The following is a 24,805-nucleotide window of genomic DNA, read 5'->3' as shown; positions in this document are numbered from 1 at the left end:
TCGCTGCAAGAGGAGGCCATTCGACGCCTTGAGCCAGCACCGCCATTCAATATAATCATGGCTGATCATCCGAAATCAGTACCCCGTTCCTGCCTTCTACCCATATCTCTTGATTCCTTTAGCCCAAAGAGCTAAATCTCTCTTGAAAACATCCAATGATTTGGCCTCCACTGCCTTCTGTGGCAGAGAATTCCACAGATTCACAACTCTCTGGGTGAAAAGGTTTTTCCTCATCTCAGTCCTAAATGGCCTACCCCTTATTCTTAATGTGTTGTCCACGTTGTGAGCGTTCTTGTCCACCGGGTGGTCAGGTCACGGTGATCATGCCGGCCGGGGTTGGTGTGTCAGGCCGCGGTGATCATGCCGGCCGGGGTTGGTGTGTCAGGTCACGGTGATCATGCCGGCCGGGGTTGGTGTGTCAGGCCGCGGTGATCATGCTGGCCGGGGTTGGTGTGTCAGGTTACGGTGATCATGCTGGCCGGGGGTGGTGTGTCTGATCTAAATTGGGAAGGTGACCTTTAAGCGGCCGGGGGGCATACGTTTTTGTTTACGACGTGTCGGCCTTGTTCTTGGTTCATGCCCAAGTTGAAGATTGTGAGCGGTGTGTGATGTTGATGCAAGGTGTGTGAAGCACTTTAATGTGCCGTTCCCGGCCACACTTGACCCACTGAGCGCGGCTTTCCCTATAAACATTTGTTCTAGATTTTGTACATGCTCAGCCGTTTAGCCCAGAGATACAGCACGGAAACAGGCCCTTCAGCCCACCAAGTCCGCCCTGACCAGCGATCCCCGCGCACTAACACTATCCTACACACACTACGGACAATTCACAATTTTACCAAAGCCAATTAACCTGCAGACCTGCACGTCTTTGGACTGTGGGAGGAAACCGGAGCGCCCGGAGAAAACCCACGCAGGTCACGGGGAGAACGTACAAACTCCGTACAGACAGCTCCTGTGGTCAGGATCAAACCCGGGTCTCTGGCGCTGTGAGGCAGCAGCTCTACCCGCTGTGCCACCCCAAGTTTGAAAGAACAAAAATAGGAAATCATCCAAATGTTGGTGCATTTTGTGAAAAGAAGGGAGGTTTTGACTTTACCACTTGCGTCCAGCAGGTGGGAGCAGAGTCCTTCCTCAATGACAAGCGGGCGTGACCACACAAGGGAGATCCTAAACGCTTATCCTTGACATCCAGTGGTGTTAGCGTTGACCAGTACCCCATTATTAACATCTTGTGGAGTACCACGATGGAACCCCCCGAAGGCTCGGCTGGACCAGGGGCCTCAGTTTAAGAATAAGGGGTCGGCCATTTAGAACGGAGATGAGGAAAAACTTTTTCATCCAGAGAGTTGTGAATCTGTGGAATTCTCTGCCTCAGAAGGCAGTGGAGGCCAATTCTCTAGATGCTTTCAAGAGAGAGTTAGATAGAGCTCTTAAGGATAGCGGAGTCAGGGGAGAAGCCAGGAACGGGGTACTGATTGTGGATGATCAGCCATGATCACAGTGAATGGCGGTGCTGGCTGGAAGGGCCGAATGGCCTTCTCCTGCACCTATTGTCTATTGACTGGGAGCAAGCCACTGGAGATGTTGGCGGGTGAACCAGGGTCATGCCTCCAGCTGCAGGCTTCAAGGTCGGCTGCAGGAGGAGCCCCCCTGGGACACAAAGATGGCCGGGCGAGGAGCGGAGAGGGGAGGGACGTGGGCCCACTGGGACTGCTCCAGTACATCGAGCGCACTGGCCGACTGGACTTTGGAAATGGCAGCGCCCACATGTGTAATATATGCAAAAAGAATTGCACACGTGACAAATAAATCACCAGAATGCTGGAGTAACTCAGCGGGTCAGGCAGCATCTGTGGAGAGAAGGAATGGGTGGCGTTTCACAGAGTGCTGGAGTAACTCAGCGGGTCAGGCAGCATCTGTGGAGAGAAGGAACGGGTGTCCCAAAGGGTCTTGAGCCGAAACATCACCCATTCCTTCTCTCCTGAGATACTGCCTGACCCGCTGAGTTACTCCAGCATTTTGTGAATAAATACCATCGATGTGTACTAGCATCTTCAGTTATTTTCTTATATAAGCTCTCACTAACACGTTGCCTTGTGGGGTTCTGCAGAGAGGGATCCATTTCTTATATAAGCTCTCACTAACACGTTGCCTTGTGGGGTTCTGCAGAGAGGGATCCATTTCTTATATAAGCTCTCACTAACACGTTGCCTTGTGGGGTTCTGCAGAGAGGGATCCATTTCTTATATAAGCTCTCACTAACACGTTGCCTTGTGGGGTTCTGCAGAGAGGGATCCATTTCTCGGTGGTGTCTCCACGGAAGCTGCCTGCCCTGCGGGTGTTGTTTGAGAAGGCGGCCTTGGGCGGTGTTATAGAGACCCAGCTGAAGGACTACAGCCAGGACCCTCGCCACATGATCATGATCCGGGGGATCGTGCTCCCAGGTAAGAACCATCACCTGCACTGCCCCGCCCTGCACCTCCTACCTATGGCCCAGGGGATCGTGCTCCCAGGTAAGAACCATCACCTGCACTGCCCCGCCCTGCACCTCCGACCTGTGGCCCGGGATTTCGTGCTCCCAGGTAAGAACCATCACCTGCACTGCCCCGCCCTGCACCTTCTACCTGTGGCCCGGGGGATCGTGCTCCCAGGTAAGAACCATCACCTGCACTGCCCCGCCCTGCACCTTCTACCTGTGGCCCACGTGGGTTTTCTCCGGGTGCTCCGGTTCCCTCCCACATTCCAAAGACTTGCAGGTTTGTAGGTTAATTGGCTTCTGTAAATTGTAGATTGTTCCCTACTGTGTATGGGACGGTGCTGGTGTACAGGGTCAACACTAGAAGCTGGTGTAACAGCAGGTGTGGAGGGTCAGGTAGATCTAATAGGTGCCATTTTGCCACCTACACCTGACATACGTTTCCTTGTTTCCTGATCAAATCTTCAATAGCCTTCTGTTATCTGGATGTTCCTAACGTTGCCATATTGGCCTTTTTGGACCATGCTGGCCCTGAACTCTTGCCCACTCTCTTGTGAAAGGGAGTTGTTTTACCCTTTAGCATCGGCTCCCTTCACCAGCTCCTCCCCAGTGCTATTGAAATCAGCCTTCCCCCAATTCCGGACCTTAACTCCAGGAAACAACCTTATCATGTTCCATATTAGTCTTGGAATTTGTAGGAAGGAACGGCAGATGCTGGTTTACAACGAAGATAGAAATTACAGAAGCCAATTAACATACAAACCTGCACATCTTTGGAATGTAGAAGGAAACCGGAGCACCCGGAGAAACCTCACGCAGGTCACGGGGAGAACGTGCAAACACCGTACAGACAGCACCTGTAGTCAGGATGGAATCCAGGTTTCTGGCGCTGTGAGGCAGCAGCTCTACCCGCTGCACCACCGTGCCACTATTTGCAGGGGAAATATCTTACTATTGAGAAAAAACGAATGTAATGATTCATTGATCAATGAAAGTTCATTGCAGCCGTCTGGTGCCTGCCCTGAGCTTCACTGAGCGTTTGCACATTACGTTTATTTTGCAAATTAAACCATTTTCTTCAACTAATCAAGTTGAGTTCAGTGTAGTTTATTGTCACGTGTTCTGAGGTACAGTCAAAAGCTTTAGTTGCCTGCTATCCAGCCAGCGGAAAGACAATACACGATTACAATGGAGCTATTCGGAGTGTACAGATACAGGAAAAGAGGTCACCGATGAGGTAGAAACATAGAAACATAGAAAATAGGTGCAGGTGCAATCTTGCTGTCAAGAAACAGGAGGGGATCTTTTAATACAAGTTGCCTCTGGGGTGGGAGAGAATGAGGTGGTTGGGGGCTCACTTTGAGTTTATTTAAGTTTAGAGACACAGCCTGGAAACAGGCCCTTCGGCCCCCTGAGTCCATGCCGACCATCGATCACCCCATACACTAACACTATCCTACACACCAGGGACTATTTACAGAAGCCAATTAACCTACAAATCTGTAGACACAAAATGCTGGAGTAACTCAGTGGGTCATAGAAACATAGAAACAAAGAAATTAGGTGCAGGAGTAGGCCATTCGGCCCTTCGAGCCTGCACCGCCATTCAATATGATCATGGCTGATCATCCAACTCAGTATCCCGTACCTGCCTTCTCTCCATACCCCCTGATCCCTTTAGCCACAAAGGCCACATCTAACTCCCTCTTAAATATAGCCAATGAACTGGCCTCAACTACCTTCTGTGGCAGAGAATTCCACAGATTCACCACTCTCTGCGTGAAAAAAAAACTTTCTCATCTCGGTCCTAAAAGACTTCCCCCTTATCCTTAAACTGTGACCCCTTGTTCTGGACTTCCCCAACATCGGGAACAATCTTCCTGCATCTAGCCTGTCCAACCCCTTAAGAATTTTGTAAGTTTCTATAAGATCCCCCCTCAATCTTCTAAATTCCAGCGAGTACAAGCCGAGTCTATCCAATCTTTCTTCATATGAAAGTCCTGCCATCCCAGGAATCAATCTGGTGAACCTTCTCTGTACTCCCTCTACGGCAAGAATGTCTTTCCTCAGATTAGGAGACCAAAACTGTGCGCAATACTCCAGGTGTGGTCTCACCAATGCCCTGTACAACTGCAGCAGAACCTCCCTGCTCCTATACTCAAATCCCCTCGCTATGAATGCCAACATACCATTCGCTTTCTTCACTGCCTGCTGCACCTGCATGCCTACTTTCAATGACTGGTGTACCACGACACCCAGGTCTCGTTGCATCTCCCCTTCTCCTAATCGGCCACCATTCAGATAATAGTCTGCTTTCCTGTTCTTGCCACCAAAGTGGATAACCTCACATTTATCCACATTATACTGCATCTGCCATGCATTTGCCCACTCACCTAACCTATCCAAGTCACTCTATCGGGTCGAGACCCTTCTTCAGAACTGCTCTCTGGTTGTGTGGGATGGGTCTGCTCATTGATCTGCTTTGGCCCTGCCAGGTGGAGGCACAGTTGCGACCAACGCTGTCCCTCAGAAGCCCGTCCCGCCACAGCCGCAGCCTCCGATGCAGCCGCAGCCGCAGCCGCAGCCGAGCCTGTTGTCCAGCCAGCCGCAGGCTTCACAACTCTCGCAGTCTCAGCCTCCATCACAGCCCCAGGCAATGCCTTCTGTCTCTCAGCCCTACCAGGTAGGTGAGGCCTGCTGCTTCTCCCCCACCCCAGCCTGCCCCACACCTCCCCCACACCTCCCCCACCCCCACACACCTCCCCCACCCCCACACACCTCCCCCACCCCCACACACCTCCCCCACCCCCACACACCTCCCCCACCCTGCCCCAACCCCACACCTCCCCCACCCCACACCTCCCCCACCCCCACACACCTCCCCCACCCCCACACACCTCCCCCACCCTCCCCCAACCCCACACCTCCCCCACCCTCCCCCACCCCACACCTCCCCCACCCCCACACACCTCCCCCAGCCTGCCCCAACCCCACCCCCACACACCTCCCCCACCCCACACCTCCCCCATCCCACACCTCCCCCACCCCACACCTCCCCCACCTCACACCTCCCCCACCCCACACCTCCCCCACCCCACACCTCCCCCACACCTCCCCCACCCCACACCTCCCCCACCCCACACCTCCCCCACCCCACACCTCCCCCACCCCACACCTCTCCCACCCCACACCTACCCCACACACCTCCCCCACCACCACACACCTCCCCCACCCCACACACCTCCCCCACCCCCACACACCTCCCCCACCCCCACACACCTCCCCCACCCTGCCCCAACCCCACACCTCCCCCACCCCACACCTCACAGCTACAACGTGAGCTGTGGTAGTGGCTCACGTTGTAGCCCCTGGCCACAGCACTTTCTTCAGGCCGCTGCCACTGACAGGACGCGCTCGGTCACCATGGGGCTCCCTCCCATCCCCCCTCGGTGACTTCGGGAGAGAAGGGGGGGGGGGGGGAGAGGCCAAGTGGGCAGAGTGACGCAAGAGGGAGGAGGAGGCGGTGACGGTGGACAAAGCCGCCGCTCACAGCAAGAAGCAGTAGCGGGTGAGAGGGGGGAGGGAGACCCATGGTGGCCGAGCGCGTCCTGTCAGTGGTGGCGGCCTGAAGGAAGCGCTGTCCCCAGGTGGTACAACGTGAGCCACAACCACATCAACCGGGCCATGGGGTGGGTGAAGGGGGGGGGGCTTGTTGGTGCAGCTTGTGAGCTGGGGGTGGGATGGGGGTCCGGGAGACGGTGTGAGCTGGGGGTCGGAACGGCAGAGATAGACAAGTTCTTGATTAGAACGGGTGTCAAGGGTTATGGGGAGAAAGCAGGAAAATGGGATTAGGAGGCAGAGATCAGCCATGATTGAATGGCGGAGTGGACTCGATGGGCCGAATGGCCCCATTCTACTGTTATATCCTGTGCTCTTGCCTGCAGGGACCGGTGGCCATGGGCTCGCTATCCGGAGCGCAAGCAGCCGCTCAGATCGCCCTGGAAACAGCAACCAACCAGGCCAAGGCCGCCATCGTCCCGCCAACCAATCGATGTAAGATCACAGCTCTGACCTCCTGTGACCGGCAGCAGAAACTGAACTCTAGATATTGGCAGATCTTTGATTAATGCGGGTGTCGGGTTATGGGGAGAAGGCAGGAGAATGGGGTTGAGGGGGAAAGATGGATCAGCCATGATTGACTTTCAGTTTCGGTGGCGCAGCGGTAGAGTTGCCGCCTTACAGCGAATGCAGCGCCGGAGACCCGGGTTCGATCTCGACTACGGGCACTGTCTGTATGGAGTTTGTACGTTCTCCCCGTGACCTGCGTGGGTTTTCTCAGAGATCTCCGGTTTCCTCCCACACTCCCAAAGACGTGCAGGTATGTAGGTTAATTGGCTTGGTAAATGTAAAAATTGTCCCTGGTAGGTATAAGATAGTGTTAGTGTGCGGGGATCGCTGGTCGGCGCGGACCCGGTGGGCCGAAAGGGCCTGTTTCCACGCTGTATCTTTAAACTAAACTAAACTAAAGTAGTTCATGGCTGCTCTCTGGCTGTGTGGGGTGGGTCAGCACTGCTCTCTGGCTGTGTGGGGTGGGTCAGCACTGCTCTGTGGTTGTGTGTGGGATGGTTCATGGCTGCTCTCTGGTTGTGTGGGATAGTTCAGCACTGCTCTCTGGCTGTGTGGGTGGGTCAGCACTGCTCTCTGGCTGTGTGGGTGGGTCAGCACTGCTCTCTGGCTGTGTGGGTGGGTCAGCACTGCTCTCTGGCTGTGTGGGTGGGTCAGCACTGCTCTCTGGCTGTGTGTGGGATAGTTCAGCACTGCTCTGTGGCTGTGTGGGGTGGGTCAGACCTGCTCTCTGGCTGTGTGGGTGGGTCAGCACTGCTCTCTGGCTGTGTGGGTGGGTCAGCATTGCTCTGTGGTTGTGTGGGTGGGTCAGCACTGCTCTCTGGCTGTGTGGGTGGGTCAGCATTGCTCTGTGGTTGTGTGTGGGATGGTTCATGGCTGCTCTCTGGCTGTGTGGGTGGGTCAGCACTGCTCTCTGGCTGTGTGTGGGATAGTTCAGCACTGCTCTGTGGCTGTGTGAGGTGGGTCAGACCTGCTCTCTGGCTGTGTGGGTGGGTCAGCACTGCTCTCTGGTTGTGTGTGGGATGGTTCATGGCTGCTCTCTGGTTGTGTGGGATAGTTCAGCACTGCTCTGTGGCTGTGTGGGTGGGTCAGCACTGCTCTGTGGCTGTGTGGGTGGGTCAGCACGGCTCTCTGGTTGTGTGTGGGATGGTTCATGGCTGCTCTGGTTGTGTGGGATAGTTCAGCACTGCTCTGTGGCTGTGTGGGTGGGTCAGCACTGCTCTGTGGTTGTGTGGGTGGGTCAGCACTGCTCTGTGGCTGTGTGGGTGGGTCAGCACTGCTCTCTGGTTGTGTGGTATAGTTCAGCACTGCTCTGTGGTTGTGTGTGGGATGGTTAAGTTGCCTGGTAACAGCCGGGAAGACACTGCTAACCCGTTACTTTTCCCATTGCTGCTTCACAGTTCCTGCTGTCAACCAGATCCCTGCTGTATCCGGAGCTGGGGCCATGTTCAGCCAGGCGAGCTCGCAGACGTTAGCGTCCACCCCTGTGGCCAGTTTGGCCAAAGTCATCCCGTCCACCACGTCCTTGATGACCGCAGCGGTGGCCCAGTCCAGCCTGGTCTCCACGGTAACCACCGGCGTCCCACAGGCCGCTCCACAGGCTACACCGCAGTCCCTGGTGGGTAGCATGGAAACCTACAGCTCTGCCACTCTCCCCACACAAGTATGGCTCTTATCAGTAAACATATACTTCTCTACATGTGGCCTGGGATGGCCAGTGGTGCAGCTTCTCTACGTGTGGCCTGGGATGGCCAGTGGTGCAGCAGGTAGAGCTGCTGCCTCACAACGCCACAGACCCGGGTACCATCCACACTACGGAGTTTGTACCTTCTCCCCGTGACCGCGTGGTGTTTTCCGGCTTTCCTCCCACACTCCAATGGCGTGGAGGTTCAAGAGAGAGTCAAGAGTATTTTAGAAACATGGAAAATAGGTGCAGGAGGAAGCCATTCGGCCCTTCGAGCCAGCATCGCCATTCAATATGATCATGGCTGATCATCCAAAATCAGTACCCCGTTCCTGCTTTCTCCCCATATCCCTTGATTCCGTTAGCCCTAAGAGCTGAATCTAACTCTCTCTTGAAAACATCCAGTGAATTGACCTCCACTGCCTTCTGTGGCAGAGAATTCGACAGATTCACCACCCTCTGGGTGAAAAAGATTTTCCTCATCTCAGTCCCTATTTAATTGTCATATGTTCTAGACAGAACAATGAAATTCTTATTCTTTTAGGTTAATTGGCTTTGGTGAAAATTGTAAATTGTCCCAAGTGTGTGGGGATCGCTGGTCGGTGCCGAAGGGCCTGTTTCTGCGCTGTATCTCTAAACTAAACTAAACTGAAATACACCGTACCATCAAAACGATATGTTGTGTTACAATGTAACATTGGCACTTGGGGTCCCTGAAACAGTGCACTCACAACGTGTTTGAGAAGCTGCTATAGAGGAGCCTAGGCTAGGGTTGCCAACTTCCTCTCTCCCAAATAAGGGACAAAGGGAGACGTTACCGCCCCGCGCCCCACGTGACCTCACCCCGCCAGCAGCCACGTGCTCTCGCTCCACCAATGGCGGCCGCGGTCACCTTGTCCCGTATTTGGGAGTGAGGAAGTTGTCAACCCCACTAATACGGGACAAGGGCGGTCCCGTACGGGACAAACTAATTTAGCCCAAAATACGGGATGTCCCGGCTAATACGGGACAGTTGGCAACCCTACCCTAGGCTGCACCACTGTGCCATCCACTGTAACGTTGGGATGAGATGGGACAAACAGTATCGCATTTGTGGACCAGCACATCCATGAAGCACCTTGGGATATCTGTCTGCATTCGGGTCAAGGTAGACATACGAGACACACACAAAAAGCTGGAGTAACTCAGCGGGACGGGCAGCATCTGTGGAGAGAAGGAATGGCTGATGTTTCGGGTCAAAACCCTTCTTCAGACTTTCCTAACCAGTCTGAAGAAGAGTTTCGACCTGAAATGTCGCCCATTCCTTCTCTCCAGAGATGCTGCCTGTCCTACTGAGTTACTCCAGCTTTTTGTGTCTATCTTCAGTTTAAACCCACATCTGCAGTTCCTTCCTACACATGCAAGATGCTGGGAGGAATGTAAAACCTTTTCAAACAAAGGGTGGTGGGTGTATGGAACGAGCTGCAAGAGGAGGTCGTTGAGGCAGGTGCTATCGCAATGCTTAAGAAACGTCCATGGACAGGACAGGTGTAGAGTGATCTGGGCCAAATGCAGGCAGGTGGGACTGGCATAGATGGGACATGTTGGTTGGTTTGGGCAAGTTGGGCCAAAGGGCCTGTTTCCGTGCTGTGTGACTATAACTATGTATGGGAGAGAGAATAGGTTACAGGGAAACGAGTCAACGATAGAATGTGATATTCTGAGAGTGAGGATAGATTTAGTGGCTGATCAGCCTCTTGTGTACTGTGTAGGAAGGAACTGCAGACGCTGGTTTAAACCGAAAATGGACACAAAAAGCTGGAGTAACTCAGCGGGACAGGCAGCATCTCTGGAGAGAAGGAATGGGTGACATTTTGGGTCTCGACCATTCCTTCTCTCCAGAGATGCTGCCTGTCCCGCTGAGTTACTCCAGCTTTTTGTGTTTAGCCTCTTGTGTAATATGTGAACCACACAAAGGGATGTTAAGGTGGCTAGTTTTAGAAAGATTTTACGGATTCACACAGATATGTGCCTTGCCATAGTCAAACTGCATGAAAACAGGCCATTCGGCCCAACTCATCCATGCTGACCAAGATGCCCACGTAAGCCAGCCCCGTTTGCCTGCACATCTCTCTAAACCTGTCCTATCCCTGCACGCGTACAGCCATCTGCTCAGGCTCAGTTAAAGACTGCGACTGTGATTTTGAATTGGTATTTTTCAGGGCGGAACGGTGGTGCAGCGGTAGAGCTACTGCCTTGTGGCACCAGAGACCCGAGTTTGATCCTGACTACATGTGCTGTCTGTACAGAGTTTGTACGTTAGTAGTGTACAGGAGTGATCAATGACCAGCGCGCACACGGTGGGCCCAATGGCCTGTTTCCGCTCTGTATCTCTAAAGTCTAAAGACATGGGCGGCACGGTAGCGCAGCGGTAGAGTTGCTGCCTTACAGCGAATGCAGCGCCGGAGACTCAGGTTCGATCCTGACTACGGGTGCTGCACTGTAAGGAGTTTGTACGTTCTCCCCGTGACCTGCGTGGGTTTTCTCCGAGATCTTCGGTTTCCTCCCACATTCCAAAGACGTACAGGTATGTAGGTTAATTGGCTGGGTAAATGTAAAAAATTATCCCTAGTGGGTGTAGGATAGTGTTAATGTACGGGGATCGCTGGGCAGCGCGGACTTGGTGGGCCGAAAAGGCCTGTTTCCGCGCTGTATATATATGATATGATGATATGATGAATAAGGGCAAATCAGAGGAATTTGTTGTCTGATGAAATAATTGATCCTATATTTGTTTTTCCTGGAACAGACGGTGGGTGTTGGATCGAGCTCTGGCAATGTGTGTGGAGTAACTGTTGCCCCCACTCCCTCCCCTGGCTCAGTGGCCAACAAGATCCTGGCCTGGAATGGGGTCCTGGAGTGGCAGGAGGTAAGATGGTGATTGATGTCTTGTGTTACTGATGTGACCTCAAGACAGAGGAGCCGAATTCAGCCATTTGGCCCATCAACTCTACTCTGCCATTCTATCATGGCTGATCTGTCGTGCAAAATGAAAAGAGATAGTCTGCCTGATTTTACACCTAACTATATTGCCTTATGAAAAGAAGATAAAGGCATGGTGCTGGAGTAACTCAGCGGGTCAGGCAGCATCTGTGGAGAACATGGATAGGTGATGTTTCTGGTAGGAACTCCTAAAGAAGGATCTCAATCCGAAACATCACCTATCCATGTTCTCCAGAGATGCTGCCTGACCCGCTGAGTTACTCCAGCACTCTGTGAAACGTTACCTATCCATGTTCTCCACAGATGCTGCCTGACCCGCTGAGTTACTCCAGCACTCTGTGAAACGTTACCTATCCATGTTCTCCACAGATGCTGCCTGACCCGCTGAGTTACTCCAGCACTTTGTGTCTTTGTTTTATTTTTGTAATCCAGCATCTGCAGTTTCTGCTTGTTTCTATAATGGGTTATGGGGTGTTGTTTAGCGCGTGCCATTCAAAATGCCTCAACATTAATCTGATCCTGAATCGCCCCATCAAAGGATTTCAAAGAGTAATTTTCCAGTCATCTGGCTGCACAACCATTTTGGGGAAGTTATTCGTGCTATTCCTTAAAAATATCTCAGCTCACAAGCCCACAAGATATGGGGGCAGAATTAGGCCATTTGGCCCATCGATCCTACTCCGCCATTCAATCATGGCTGATCTCTGCCTCCTAATCCCATTGTCCTGCCTTCTCCCCATAACCCTTGACACCTGTTCTAATCAAGAACCTGCCTTATAAATATCCACTGACTTGGCCTCCACAGCCCTCTGTGGCGATGAGTCCACAGATTAACTACCTTCTGACTAAAGAAGTTCCTCCTCACGTCTTTCAGGACGTACTTTTAGGAAGAAGGTGAGGAGAAATTTCTTGAGTCAATGGGTGGTGAATCTGTGGAATTCTTCGCCCCCAAAGGTTGTCGAGCCCAAGTCAGTGGATATTTTTAAGGCAGAGATAGATATATTCTTGATTAGTGCGGGTGTCAGGGGTTATGGGGAGAAGGCAGGAGAATGGGGTTGGGAGGGAGAGATAGATCAGCCATGATTGAATGGCGGAGTAGACATGATGGGCCGAATGGCCTAATTCTGCTCCTATTCTTTATGACCTCCTTTCTAAAAGAGCGCCCTTTAACTCTGAGGCTGTGACCTCTGGTCCTAGACACTCCCACCAGTGGGAACATCCTCTCCACATCCACTCTATCCAGGCCTTTCATTGTCCTGTAAGGTCCTGTGGCGTGTGTGATGATGAGACATGGTGGGTGGGCTTTGTGGCCTTCTTGCTTGCCCACACTGACTGACTTTCTTTTTGACTCAGAAACCCAAGCCTTCGCCGGCGGATATGAATGCAAAGCTGACCCGATCGCTCCCGTGCCAGGTGTATGTTAACCCAGGAGAGAACCTGTAAGTGTGGCAGCTGAACGATACCAGTGGTGTGTTGTTATTTAGTTTTGTTGATCGCCTGGTGTACCGAGTTACAGTGAAAAGCCTTTGTTGCCTGTTGCACAAAAGTGTTGCTTGACCTCTCCCATGGTTTGAACGGGACCAGCCATTGAATTTAAGTTTAATAACCTCGACAAACCAGATGTGGAATATCAAATCACGTACAGAACAGGATTAAAGACTGGATTAAACTAGAGAGAAAAACAACAAGATTAACTGCGGAGTTCCAGTCCCTTTACTCCCTTTAGTTTAGTTTACAGATACAGTTCGAAAACAGGCCCTTCGGCCCACCGGGTCTGCACCGACCTGCGATCACTGCACATTAACACTAGCCAACACACACCAGGGACAATTTTTGTATTTACCAAGCCAATTAATCTACAAATCTGTACGTCTTTGGAGTGTGGGAGGAAACCGAAGATCACAGAGAAAACCCACGCAGGTCATGGGGAGAACGTACAAACTCTGTACAGACTGCACCCGTAGTCGGGATGGAACCCGGGTCTCCGGCGCTGCCAGCCCTGTAAGGCAGCAACTCTGCCGCTGCGCCACCGTGACACACACCGTACCACCCACCGTGACACACACCGTGACACCCACCGTGACACCCACCGTGACACACACCGGCACACACACCGGCACACATTCTGGTCCACACCTTTTATCAAACAATCCTGAATCACCATCATGGTGAAGGGCATCAGCAGAGAATGTCATTGTTCCATTCCCAGTGTACACGACATGACAACTAAACTCTCCTGACCCTCAAACTGTTCCATCTGGACTCTCCCACAGGAAGACTGACCAATGGCCGCAGAAGCTCATCATGCAGCTTATCCCACAGCAGCTGCTGGTAAGTCAAGGGTTTCATTTATTCACGCAGCATTTACAGGGGTGGGGACAAAGGGTATTCATTCTCCTTGCTGTTATTGTCCACCAATGTCCAGACAACTCTCGGCCACCTGTTCCGCAATTCTCGAATGGTCCAGTTCCAGTTCACCAACAAGGACTTGGAATCGTTGAAGGGGCTTTACCGAATCATGGCCAATGGTTTTGTGAGTACCTGAATCCTCCGCACCTGAATCCCCCGCACCTGAATCACCCGCACTTGAATCCCCCGCACCTGAATCACCCGCACCTGAATCCCCCGCACCTGAATCACCCGCACCTGAATCACCCGCACCTGAATCCCCCGCACCTGAATCACCCCCACCTGAATCACTCGCACCAGAATCACTCGCACCTGAATCACCCCCGCACCTGAATCCCCCCCACCTGAATCCCCCGCACCTGAATCCCCCGCACCTGAATCACCCGCACCTGAATCACCCGCACCTGAATCACCCGCACCTGAATCACCCGCACCTGAATCACCCGCACCTGAATCACCCTCACCTGTATCCCCCGCACCTGAATCACCCGCACCTGAATCACCCGCACCTGAATCCCCCGCACCTGTATCCCCCGCACCTGTATCCCCCGCACCTGTATCCCCCGCACCTGAATCACCCGCACCTGAATCACCCGCACCTGAATCACCCGCACCTGAATCCCCCGCACCTGTATCCCCCGCACCTGTATCCCCCGCACCTGAATCACCCGCACCTGAATCACCCGCACCTGAATCACCCGCACCTGAATCCCCGTTCCGAAGCGTTGGAGTGACACAACCTGAATCATTAATTCTGTTTCTTTTCCTGTCCTGATCTGCTGAGCATTTCCAGCATATAATCTCTAGCATGTATCTCCAAAGTATAAATTATAGTCCAACAGCCTATAACAGTTTAGATTTCCAGGCATCTGCAATTTGTTATTTTCAAGGAATTGGGAATGTTGGGTGTAGTGGGCACTGCACATATGGTGCATCTTTTTTAGATGTGATATTTTAATGATAGGAAAGGTTTAGAGGGATATGGACCAAACGTGGGCAGGTGGGACTAGTGTAGATGGAGCACCGTGGTCTGCATGAGCAAGCGGGGCCGAAGGGCCTGATTCCGTGCTGTATGTCTCTGACTCTGTCCCATTGCAGACAAGAATCCTGAGAGGCGTAAATGGGGAATCTTTGCGAATAGTTCTGTTTGTTTGTTTATTGCCAGGTGTAATGAGGTACAGTGAGGAGCCTTTGTTGCGCGCGATGCTTTGCTGACTACGTGCTTGTCTGTGTTTGCTCCCCACGTGTTGACCCTCGGTCCCTGTACTCTGCAGGCGGGCTGCGTTCACTTCCCGCACAGCGCTCCCTGTGAGGTCAGAGTCCTCATGCTACTCTACTCCTCCAAGAAGAAGATCTTCATGGGTCTGATTCCGAATGACCAGAGCGGCTTTGTGAATGGGATCCGCCTGGTCATCACCAACCACAAGAAAGCACAACAGCAGAAAATCGAGCAGCAGAGAAACGTGAGTCTTCCTGCCAGAAATCACTAGTGACCACAGTGTGGGGAAGGGCAGGGAATAATGTCCTCTCATCCTCTCCACATCCACTCTATCCAGGCCACTATCATTGTTCGGTGAAGTTTCAATGCGATCCCCCCTCATCCTTCTAAACTCCAGCGAGAAACAGGCTCCGTGCCGACAAACGCTCATCATACGTTAACCCACTCATTACTGGCCGGTCTGAAGAAGGGTCTCCACCCGAAACGTCACCCATTCCTTCTCTCCTAGATGCTGCCTGACCTGCTGAGTTACTCCAGCATTTTGTTTTACCTTCCACTTAGTACTGGGATCATTCTTATAAACTTCCTCTGGACCCTCTCCAGAGCCAGCACATCCTCTGGACCCTCTCCAGAGCCAGCACATCCTCTGGACCCTCTCCAGAGCCAGCACATCCTCTGGACCCTCTCCAGAGCCAGCACTTCCTCTGGACCCTCTCCAGAGCCAGCACATCCTTCCTCAGATATAGTGCCCAAAATTACTGGCAATACTCCAGATGTGGCCTGTCCAGCGCCCTGTAGAGCCTCAGCATTACATCCCTGTTTGTGTATACGCCCCCTTGAAATAAATGCTAGTGTTGCGTTTGTCTTCCTTACTGTCGACCTTACAACTTACATATGACGATAAGGGATGTAGGTTGGGGATGGAAGAGACACTGTGCCCCGATGCTGTGGTCACGCTGTGATCAACTACCGTAGTCCATGGTTTGTGCGTCACGGTGCCCCTTTGTGTTTGCAGCAGATGGGCGGAGCACAGCCGATGGCAGCGGGGTCCATCCCCAATGTGGGGTTCATGCAGAAGCCGCCTGGACCCATGCCCGTGTCTCAGGGCGTGCAGCAGCAGCAGGTACAACTGCAGGTGCAGGTTCACACCAACACACACACACACACACACACACACGAGGTGCTGGAGGAACTCAGTGGCTCAGACAGCATCTCTGGAGGGAAGGAATGGGTGATGTTTCGGGGTCTTTAGGATCCCAACCTGAAACGTCACCTATTTTTCTCCAGTGATGCTGCCTGACATAGAAACATAGAAAATAGGTGCAGGAGGAGGCCATTCAGCCCTTCGAGCCAGCACCGCCATTCAATGTGATTATGGCTGATCATCTGCCATCTCCCCATATCCCTTGATTCCACTAGCCCCTAGAGCTCTATCCAACTCTCTTTTAAATCCATCCAGTGATTTGGCCTCCACTGCCCTCTGTGGCAGAGAAGTCCACAAACTCCCAACTCTCTGGGTGAAAAAGTTTTTTTCTCACCTCAGTTTTAAATGGCCTCCCCTTTATTCTTAGACTGTGTGGCCCCTGGTTCTGGACTCCCCCAACATTGGGAACATTTTTCCTGCACCGAGCTTGTCCAGTCCTTTTATAATTTGATACGCTGAGTTACTCCAGCACTGATCTATCATCAGCAGCAGCAGGTATGAGCTGTTGGAGGTGACCATCACAGCACATGGTCCATGACCTTGTTGAAACTGTGTAGCTGGCTGGTGGACCATGACTGACCCCTGCACCTTCATCTTGCTGTTAAACCTATTGTGATGCTGCAAAACATGCCTTACTATAACAGCCTTTAAAAGACACGGATAAATACAGGAAAGGTTTAGAGGGGTAGGGGGCAAACGTGGGCAAATGGGACTAGCTTCAATGAGGCATATTGGTCGGCAGGGACGAGTTGGGATGAAGGGCCTGTTTCTGTGCTCCATGTCTCCACATCCACACTGGGCAGACTTTGTCTCAACAAAGCCCCCTCTCGCCTTGCTGAACTTCAGCTGATAAAACCGTTCCCCCTCCTCGTCACTTGGCCATCCCAGCCATTTGTCTAGCGATCATCTGAACTGCCTCACACTGTATTATCTGCTTTCCTTAACAAGACCAATAATGTGCTTGATTATGCTCGTTGCCCCTTAATTACATTAACACGTCCATCATTTAACTCTGAAAATAACTTTCCCCTTTGCACTCTGTTACATTTGCCTGGAAATGTTCTATTTCTGTGCTGTCTGACTCTCTTCTCTACCATCTCCCTCCCCCCTTCCCTCCCTCCCTCCCTCCTCCCTTCCCTCCTCACCATCTCCCTCCCTCCCTCCCTCCCTCCCCACCATCCAGATGCCGGGTCAGTCAGTGGCAACATCGATTCCTCAGGTTCACACAGTGACCACGTTGGACGATCAGCAACGGCAGCAGAATCTGGTGAGCACCCGAACCCTAACTTCTTTTGTACGTTGGGTTGTCATCTGGGTCTGTGATCTGGGTCTGTGATCTGGGTCTGTGATCCTCTGGGTCTGTGATCCTCTGGGTCTGTGATCCCCTGGGTCTGTGATCCCCTGGGCCTGTGATCCCCTGGGCCTGTGATCCTCTGGGTCTGTGATCCCCTGGGTCTGTGATCCTCTGGGTCTGTGATCCCCTGGGTCTGTGATCCCCTGGGTCTGTGATCCTCTGGGTCTGTGATCCTCTGGGTCTGTGATCCTCTGGGTCTGTGATCCTCTGGGTCTGTGATCCTCTGGGTCTGTGATCCTCTGGGTCTGTGATCTGGGTCTGTGATCTGGGTGTGTGATCCTCTGGGTGTGTGATCCTCTGGGTGTGTGATCCTCTGGGTCTGTGACCCTCTGGGTCTGTGATCCTCTGGGTCTGTGATCCTCTGGGTGTGTGATCCTCTGGGTTTGTGATCTGGGTCTGTGATCCTCTGGGTCTGTGATCCTCTGGGTCTGTGATCTGGGTCTGTGATCCTCTGGGTGTGTGATCCTCTGGGTGTGTGATCCTCTGGGTGTGTGATCCTCTGGGTCTGTGATCCTCTGGGTCTGTGATCCTCTGGGTCTGTGATCCTCTGGGTCTGTGATCCTCTGGGTCTGTGATCCTCTGGGTCTGTGATCCTCTGGGTCTGTGATCCCCTGGGTCTGTGATCCCCTGGGTCTGTGATCCCCTGGGTCTGTGATCCCCTGGGCGTGTGATCCTCTGGGCGTGTGATCCTCTGGGCGTGTGATCCTCTGGGTCTGTGATCCCCTGGGCCTGTGATCCCCTGGGCCTGTGATCCCCTGGGCCTGTGATCCTCTGGGCCTGTGATCCCCTGGGCCTGTGATCCCCTGGGCCTGTGATCCCCTGGGTCTGTGATCCCCTGGGCCTGTGATCCCCTGGGCCTGTGATCCCCTGTGTCTGTGATCCTCTGGGTCTGTGATCCTCTGGGTCTGTGATCCCCTGGGCCTGTGATCCTCTGGGTCTGTGATCCCCTGTGATTGTGATCTCCACTAGTTTCTGTTCTCCATATTGCGAGCTATTGCCAGTGGTGATTTGAAAATCGCCTGCTGTACCATCTCTGAATGTCTCAGATAACGTTTGTGTAAAAACCATATAAGTGTTGAGATTTTATTTGAATACTGTTTAAAGCCCTGTTGTGCTGCTGTGAATAAGAATGTGATTGCTCCGTTTTAGGGCATATGAGAGCCAAAGGCTTGACCCTTGAGACTAAGAGGTTGGCCATTCTCTTATTAGTGATTCGGGGTGATTTTTGGAAACTACTGTGGCCAAATTATCCACGCAGTAATGAAATCATTGATCACATGGCACCTCGTGGTTAAGATTTTTTTAAAAACTTGCATTATTAATATCGAGCACAGGAACAGGCCCTTCGGCCCACAATGTCTGTGCTGAACACAATGCCAAGTTAAACTAATCTCTACTGCCTGCCCGTGATCCATATCCCTCCGTTCTCTGCATGTCCATGTGCCTGTCTAGAAGCCTCTTCAACACCACGATGGTATCTGCCTCCACCACCACCCCTGGCAGCACGTTCCAGGCCACCACCCCCCCTCTGTATGAATAAAAACCTGGCCCGCACATCTCCTGAAACTTTGCCCTCTAACATCGTGCATTTATTATTATCCTAATGAGCATCACAGCTTGGAGTCTGAAGAAGGGTCTCGACCCCAAACGTCACCCATTCCTTCCTCAGAGATGCTGCCTGACCCGCTGAGTTACTCCTGCTTTGGTGTAAACCAGCATCTGCAGTTTGTTCCACTGTGGGCCAAAGGGCCTGTCCTTGTGCTGTACTGTTCTACATTGTGTGTGTGCCTGCGTGTGTGTGTGTGTGTGCCTGCGTGTGTGCCTGCGTGTGTGTGTGCGTGTGCCTGCGTGTGTGTGTGTGTGTGCCTGCGTGTGTGCGTGTGCTTGCTTGTGTGTGCGTGTGCAGCTGCGTGCGTGTGTGTGTGCTTGCTTGTGTGTGTGCGGGTGCGTGCGTGCGTGTGCAGGCGTGCGCGTGTGCGTGTTTGTAGGACAGTGAAGGCAGTCGGTTAGTGATACAGATGCTGTGCTCGTGTGCCTTGTGTTTGTGTTTCACTGACGTTGTCGTTCCTCTGCCCTCCACGTGCAGCAGCAGCAGATGCAGCTACGAGTGCAGCAACAGGCGCAGGCAGCCACGCAGCAGCAGCAGCAGTCCAGCGGCCCTCCGCCCAACCAGCCCGCAGCAACACAACAGACCGGCGCCCTGCTGCGCCCGCCCAACCCCGGCGCAAACCCACAACTACGCAGCCTGCTGCTGAGTCAGCAGACAGTGAGTACCGCCAGCAACACGCACGCACACGCATGCACATGCATGCACACGTATACCCACAACTACGTAGCCTGCTGCTGAGTCAGCAGACAGTGAGTACCGCCAGCAACACGCACGCATACACATACACACAGCTGCACAGCCTGCTGCTCAGTCAGCAGACACCACCATCTGCACACGCGTGTACAAGCACGTGCACACAAAACACAAGCACACACATGCAAAAACACGCAACATAACACGCAAACAAGCATACACACACTGACACACATACAAAAACACGTGCACACAGAAAAATACGCACGCGCACACACATAAAAACACGCGCGTGTGCACACACTTGTCGTGCTGTGTGATCCTGCTTGCTGTGGAGTATTGGTTGTGGGAGAGAGATTGCCCCATGATGGAGACACGAGAGAGCACAGATGCTGGAACCCTGAGTGAAGGTGCTGGAGCAAAGCTGGAGGAGGGTGGGGGGACATTGGTGTCTGCAACCCCTGGGTCAAACACGGAATGGGCACTTTATTGTTTCAAACTCTAGTCAGAAGGTAATGGAAAAATATAGGAAAAAGAACTGCAGATGCTGGTTTAAACCGAATGTAGACCCAAAATGCCGGAGTAACTCAGCGGGTCAGGCAGCATCTCGGGAGATAAGAAATGGGTGACATTTTGGGTCAAGACTAGGGCTGTTAAATGGATTTCTACAAACTATGGATAATGTATTTGGTTACTGCAGCCAAAATCACCCCCTCGTTAGGTTACTCGATTTCCCTTGCTGTCTGAATACTTTTGGTCCTGACTTAAAACGTCACCTATCCATGTTCTCCAGAGATGCTGCCTGACCCGCTGAGTTACTCCAGCACTCTGCCTTTTGTTGTCAACTAGCATCTGTGGTTCCTTGTTTCAGTGAATGTTTCTGGGCTGGGTATAATGTGCACTGCCTCTTGTTGCTGTGAATGTTCCTGGGCTGGGTATAATGTGCACTGCCTCTTGTTGCTGTGAATGTTCCTGGGCTGGGTGTAATCTGCACTGCCTCTTGTTGCTGTGAATGTTCCTGGGCTGGGTATAATGTGCACTGCCTCTTGTTGCTGTGAATGTTCCTGGGCTGGGTATAATGTACACTGCCTCGTGTCTCTGTGAATGTTCCTGGGCTGGGTGTAATGTGCACTGCCTCTTGTTTCTGTCCCAGTCACAGAGTGGAGCTCCACCAGCTCAGCAGCCGATGCACCACATCCAGCAGCAAGCCTCCCAGATGATGCTTCACCAGGCCATGGGGCAGCCCATGCCACACCACCCCCAAGGTCAGCAGCTACAGATGCCAGGGCAGCAGCTTATGCACCAAGGCGGGCAGCCCTGGGCCAACCAGATGGCACAGCGACCACCGCTACAAGGTAGGGCACCCACCTCTGCTGGGGATTGTAGAGAGACACAATACTGCAGTAACTCAGCGGGACAGGCAGCATCTCTGGAGAGAAGGAACGGGTAGATACTTGTGGTCAGTGACGTGGGGTATGGGGATGGGGTGGGAGACGGGACATGATCTTATGAAGAGTGCAATGAGCTTCCTGAACCCTTTGTGTGGAAAAGAACTGCAGATGCTGGTTTATACCGAAGAAACACACAGAGTGCTGGAGTAACTCAGCGGGTCAGGCAGCATCTGTGGAGAACATGGATAGGTGACGTTTCACAGAGTGCTGGAGTAACTCAGCAGGTCAGGCAGCATCTCTGGAGAGCACGGGTAGGCGATGTTTCGAGTCGGGTTCTGTCCTCAGTCACCTATCCACATTCTTCAGGGATGCTGATGCTGCCTGACCCGCTGAGTTACTCCAGCACTTTGTGTCTTTTTTTGGAAGCCTGAGGAAGTCTGAAGAAGGATCTCGTCCCGAAACGTCACCCATTCCTTCTCTCCAGAGATGCTGCCTGTCCCGCTGAGTTACTCCAGCATTCTGTGTTAATCTTGGGTTGTAGGTACATGGGTCAATGATGTGGGGTGTTGGGATGGGGTGGGAGAGTGGACATGAGGTGTGGTCTTATAAACAGCTTGGTGAAGCCTATGTGTAGGAGGAACTGAGATGGTGGTATTTAACGAAGATAGACACAAAATGCTGGTAGAGTTGCTGCCTCACAGCGCCAGAGACCCAGGTTCAATCCTGGCCTTAGGTGTTGTCTGTATGGAGTTTGTATATTCTCCAGGCAGTCAGATGGGTTTTCTCCAGGTGCTCTGACTTCCTCCCACAACCAGAACTGCACGTAATTTAAACTACTGGAAACACAGAAAATAGGTGCAGGAGGAGGCCATTCGGCCCTTCGAGCCAGCATCGCCATTCATTGTGATCATGGCTGATCATCTACAATCAGTAACCCATGCCTGCCTTCTCCCCATGTCCCTTGATTCCACTAGCCCCTAGAGCTCTATCTAACTCTTTTTTAAATCCATCCAGTGAATTGTCCTCCACTGCCTTCTCCCCATGTCCCTTGATTCCACTAGCCCCTAGAGCTCTATCTAAATCTCTTTTAAATCCATCCAGTGAATTCCTCCGCTGCCCTCTGTGGCAGAGAATTCCACAAATTCACAACTCTGGGTGAAAATGTTTTTTCTCACCTCAGTTTTAAATGGCCTCCTACAGTTGAAACCGTTGTGTGTTGGGATATTTCCACGTGTGACTGACCATTTGGCTCTTCCAGACTGTGGATACGAGACTGTAAGTGGACTGAGGGCTGCGATAATGAATCTCACGCTGTGACGTTCACCCTACAGGCCAGCTGATGATGAACGCAGGCCCACGTGGCCCTGTCCCTCCAGTTGGGATGCAGCAAGGGACCAGCCTGTTGGAGGAAGAAATCCTCATGGACCTCATCTGAGATGTCCCCGACACTGCCCTCCCTCCACACCAGAGGTGGGCGCCTGAGGCTCGGAACGCCACTGTACAGTAGGACCATGGGTGGCCCCTGTCCCACCCGGGCCAGCGCACATCCTCCTTCGACAAGGCTTCTATGAACCAGCGGACAGCGTTTGGGAACTGGCAGCCTCTGTGTCTGGCCTTTTAAAAAAAAAAACTTTTCTCAGTAAATTGAAGGGAATCGAACAGATGAGTCAAGCCAGTCCTTTTGGAAGGATGTGCAGATTTGAGTGCTATCTCCCTTGTAACTTTTCTGTTCTGTTTATATCTTTTATTTTCCTCGATTCGCCTTGAACTGCAGTTTCTCTGAAGGTGTTTGGGTTTTCTCTGCTAAGCAGCCAGCAAGGTTTACCGCTGTCACTGTATCAGCGGCTGTGAAACAATGCATCATGTAACTGGTCTCATGGGTCTCGGCATTCAGATCCACAACAACAACGGCCGTGGACAGGTGACGTTTCACAGAGTGCTGGAGTAACTCAGCGGGTCAGGCAGCATCTGTGGAGAACATGGATAGGTGACATTTCACAGAGTGCTGGAGTAACTCAGCGGGTCAGGCAGCATCTGTGGAGAATATGGATAGGTGACGTTTCACAGAGTGCTGGAGTAACTCAGCGGGTCAGGCAGCATCTGTGGAGAACATGGATAGGTGACGTTTCGGAAGTCTGAATAAGATTTGAGTCTTGAGGCGTTTTGAATCTGAAGAAGATCCCGCCCTGAAACGATCTCCTCACCTATCCATGTTCTCCACAGATGCTGCCTGACCTGCTGAGTTACTCCAGCACTCTGTGAAACGTCACCTATCCATGTTCTTCACAGATGCTGCCAGACCCGCTGAGTTACTCCAGCACTCTGTGAAACGTCACCTATCCATGTTCTCCACAGATGCTGCCTGACCCACTGAGTTACTCCAGCACTTGGTGTCTTTGTAAAATGATGTCAATCTCCTGCTTTCAATTGAGAACTTTCCCCCTCGCATCATGGAGAGGTTGAAATGTAGGTGAGCGTAGTTGCAGGTGAGACTCTGACTGAGAAACACACTGGGAGAGGGCAGTCAGTGTGTGGTCAAGTCTTTGGAGAAAGAACTGGGGACGATGGACGGATCATTTGTTAGGAGTCTTGGGGCACGTTTTTTTTTTTAATAAGCTGCTATTTCCAAGGACAGTTGATATTTTAAACATTAATTTTTATTTCTTCAAATTAAGTGTAATTTTTGCTTTTTCGTTTGTCTCGACATAATGGATCATGTCACAGTGGCTCAGTGTGTGGTGATTCTGCCTCCAGGGCCAAGGCTGATGGTTCAGGTCCTGGTGCAGAGATCTGTGCAGCCAAGGCAGGCTGACCCGGACATACAGCTCCTACAATGAGATGGCGGCACGGTGGTGCAGCGGGTAGAGCTGCTGCCTCACAGCGCCAGAGACCCGGGTTCCATCCCGACTACGGGCGCTGTCTGTACCGAGTTTCTACGTTCTCCCCGTGACCTGTGTAGGTTTTCTCTGGGTGCTCCGGTTTCCTCCCACACTCCAAAGACGTGCAGGTTTGTAGGTTAATTGGCTTCGGTAAAATTGTAAATTGTCCCCAGTGTGTGTGTGTGGGATAGTGTTAGTGTGCGGGGACCGCTGGTCGGCGCGGACTTGATGGGCCGAAGGGCCTGTATCTCTAAACTAATCTAGTGTGAAGGTGTGATTGCAGGTCGGTGTGGACTCTGTGGGCCGATGGGCCTGTTTCCACGCTGTATTTCTAACTTAAACTGAACAAAGCTGCCCCTTACGTGCATGTTCAATATTGCACCACCCGTCTCCTACCACAAAGGGCAATTCAAACTGTCCGTCAAATCGGCATCAATTCTCTCTGAACCTTGCAAACCGGCGATGAATTGGATGATTTATCGGTTTGTATTGGTATTTTGCAGTGCACTTTTAGAAGCGTTAGTGATTCTAACATTGAAGTTATGTTCATAGAAAAGTTTGGAGAAGACATGCATCTGTTGATTTGATGAATGCTTCACGAGGTAAACTGTAATAAACATTCATTGTAAACAAGAATTTGGTTCTTTAGTTAATCGAATTATTGCATTTATTAGAACGTGGAGAAACTAAAGTGGTCTTGGCTGTGCAGAGCAGCACATTTTAACGTGACATCCTGATAGCCTGATAATGTACAGAATAGGAGTGAAATGGTAGATC

At 52.2% G+C, this 24,805-nt stretch overlaps 1 protein-coding gene across 7 annotated transcripts in view; it reads left to right on the top strand.

Moving 5' to 3' along the window:
• Positions 1–23,757, top strand: part of med25 (mediator complex subunit 25) — a 37,015-nt gene extending 13,258 nt beyond the window's left edge. For 2 of the 7 annotated variants that reach the window (XM_078430573.1, XM_078430567.1), the window contains 14 exons: positions 2,291–2,447; positions 4,975–5,162; positions 6,424–6,532; positions 8,005–8,267; positions 11,077–11,196; positions 12,624–12,709; positions 13,544–13,601; positions 13,681–13,803; positions 14,954–15,142; positions 15,914–16,021; positions 17,286–17,369; positions 19,543–19,722; positions 20,912–21,113; positions 22,481–23,757. In XM_078430573.1, coding sequence (XP_078286699.1) covers positions 2,291–2,447; positions 4,975–5,162; positions 6,424–6,532; positions 8,005–8,267; positions 11,077–11,196; positions 12,624–12,709; positions 13,544–13,601; positions 13,681–13,803; positions 14,954–15,142; positions 15,914–16,021; positions 17,286–17,369; positions 19,543–19,722; positions 20,912–21,113; positions 22,481–22,584 — 1,971 coding nt within the window. In that variant the 3' untranslated portion in view covers positions 22,585–23,757. The remainder of the gene's footprint in view (positions 1–2,290; positions 2,448–4,974; positions 5,163–6,423; positions 6,533–8,004; positions 8,268–11,076; positions 11,197–12,623; positions 12,710–13,543; positions 13,602–13,680; positions 13,804–14,953; positions 15,143–15,913; positions 16,022–17,285; positions 17,370–19,542; positions 19,723–20,911; positions 21,114–22,480) is intronic. The other 5 variants (XM_078430572.1, XM_078430571.1, XM_078430570.1 and 2 more) reach the window with 5 other exon arrangements.
• Positions 23,758–24,805: the final 1,048 nt, after the last annotated feature.

The sequence above is a fragment of the Rhinoraja longicauda genome, chromosome 40, assembly GCF_053455715.1.
Source record: "Rhinoraja longicauda isolate Sanriku21f chromosome 40, sRhiLon1.1, whole genome shotgun sequence".
Lineage (NCBI taxonomy): Eukaryota > Metazoa > Chordata > Chondrichthyes > Rajiformes > Arhynchobatidae > Rhinoraja > Rhinoraja longicauda.
This window is presented reverse-complemented; position numbering and strand designations above follow the sequence as displayed.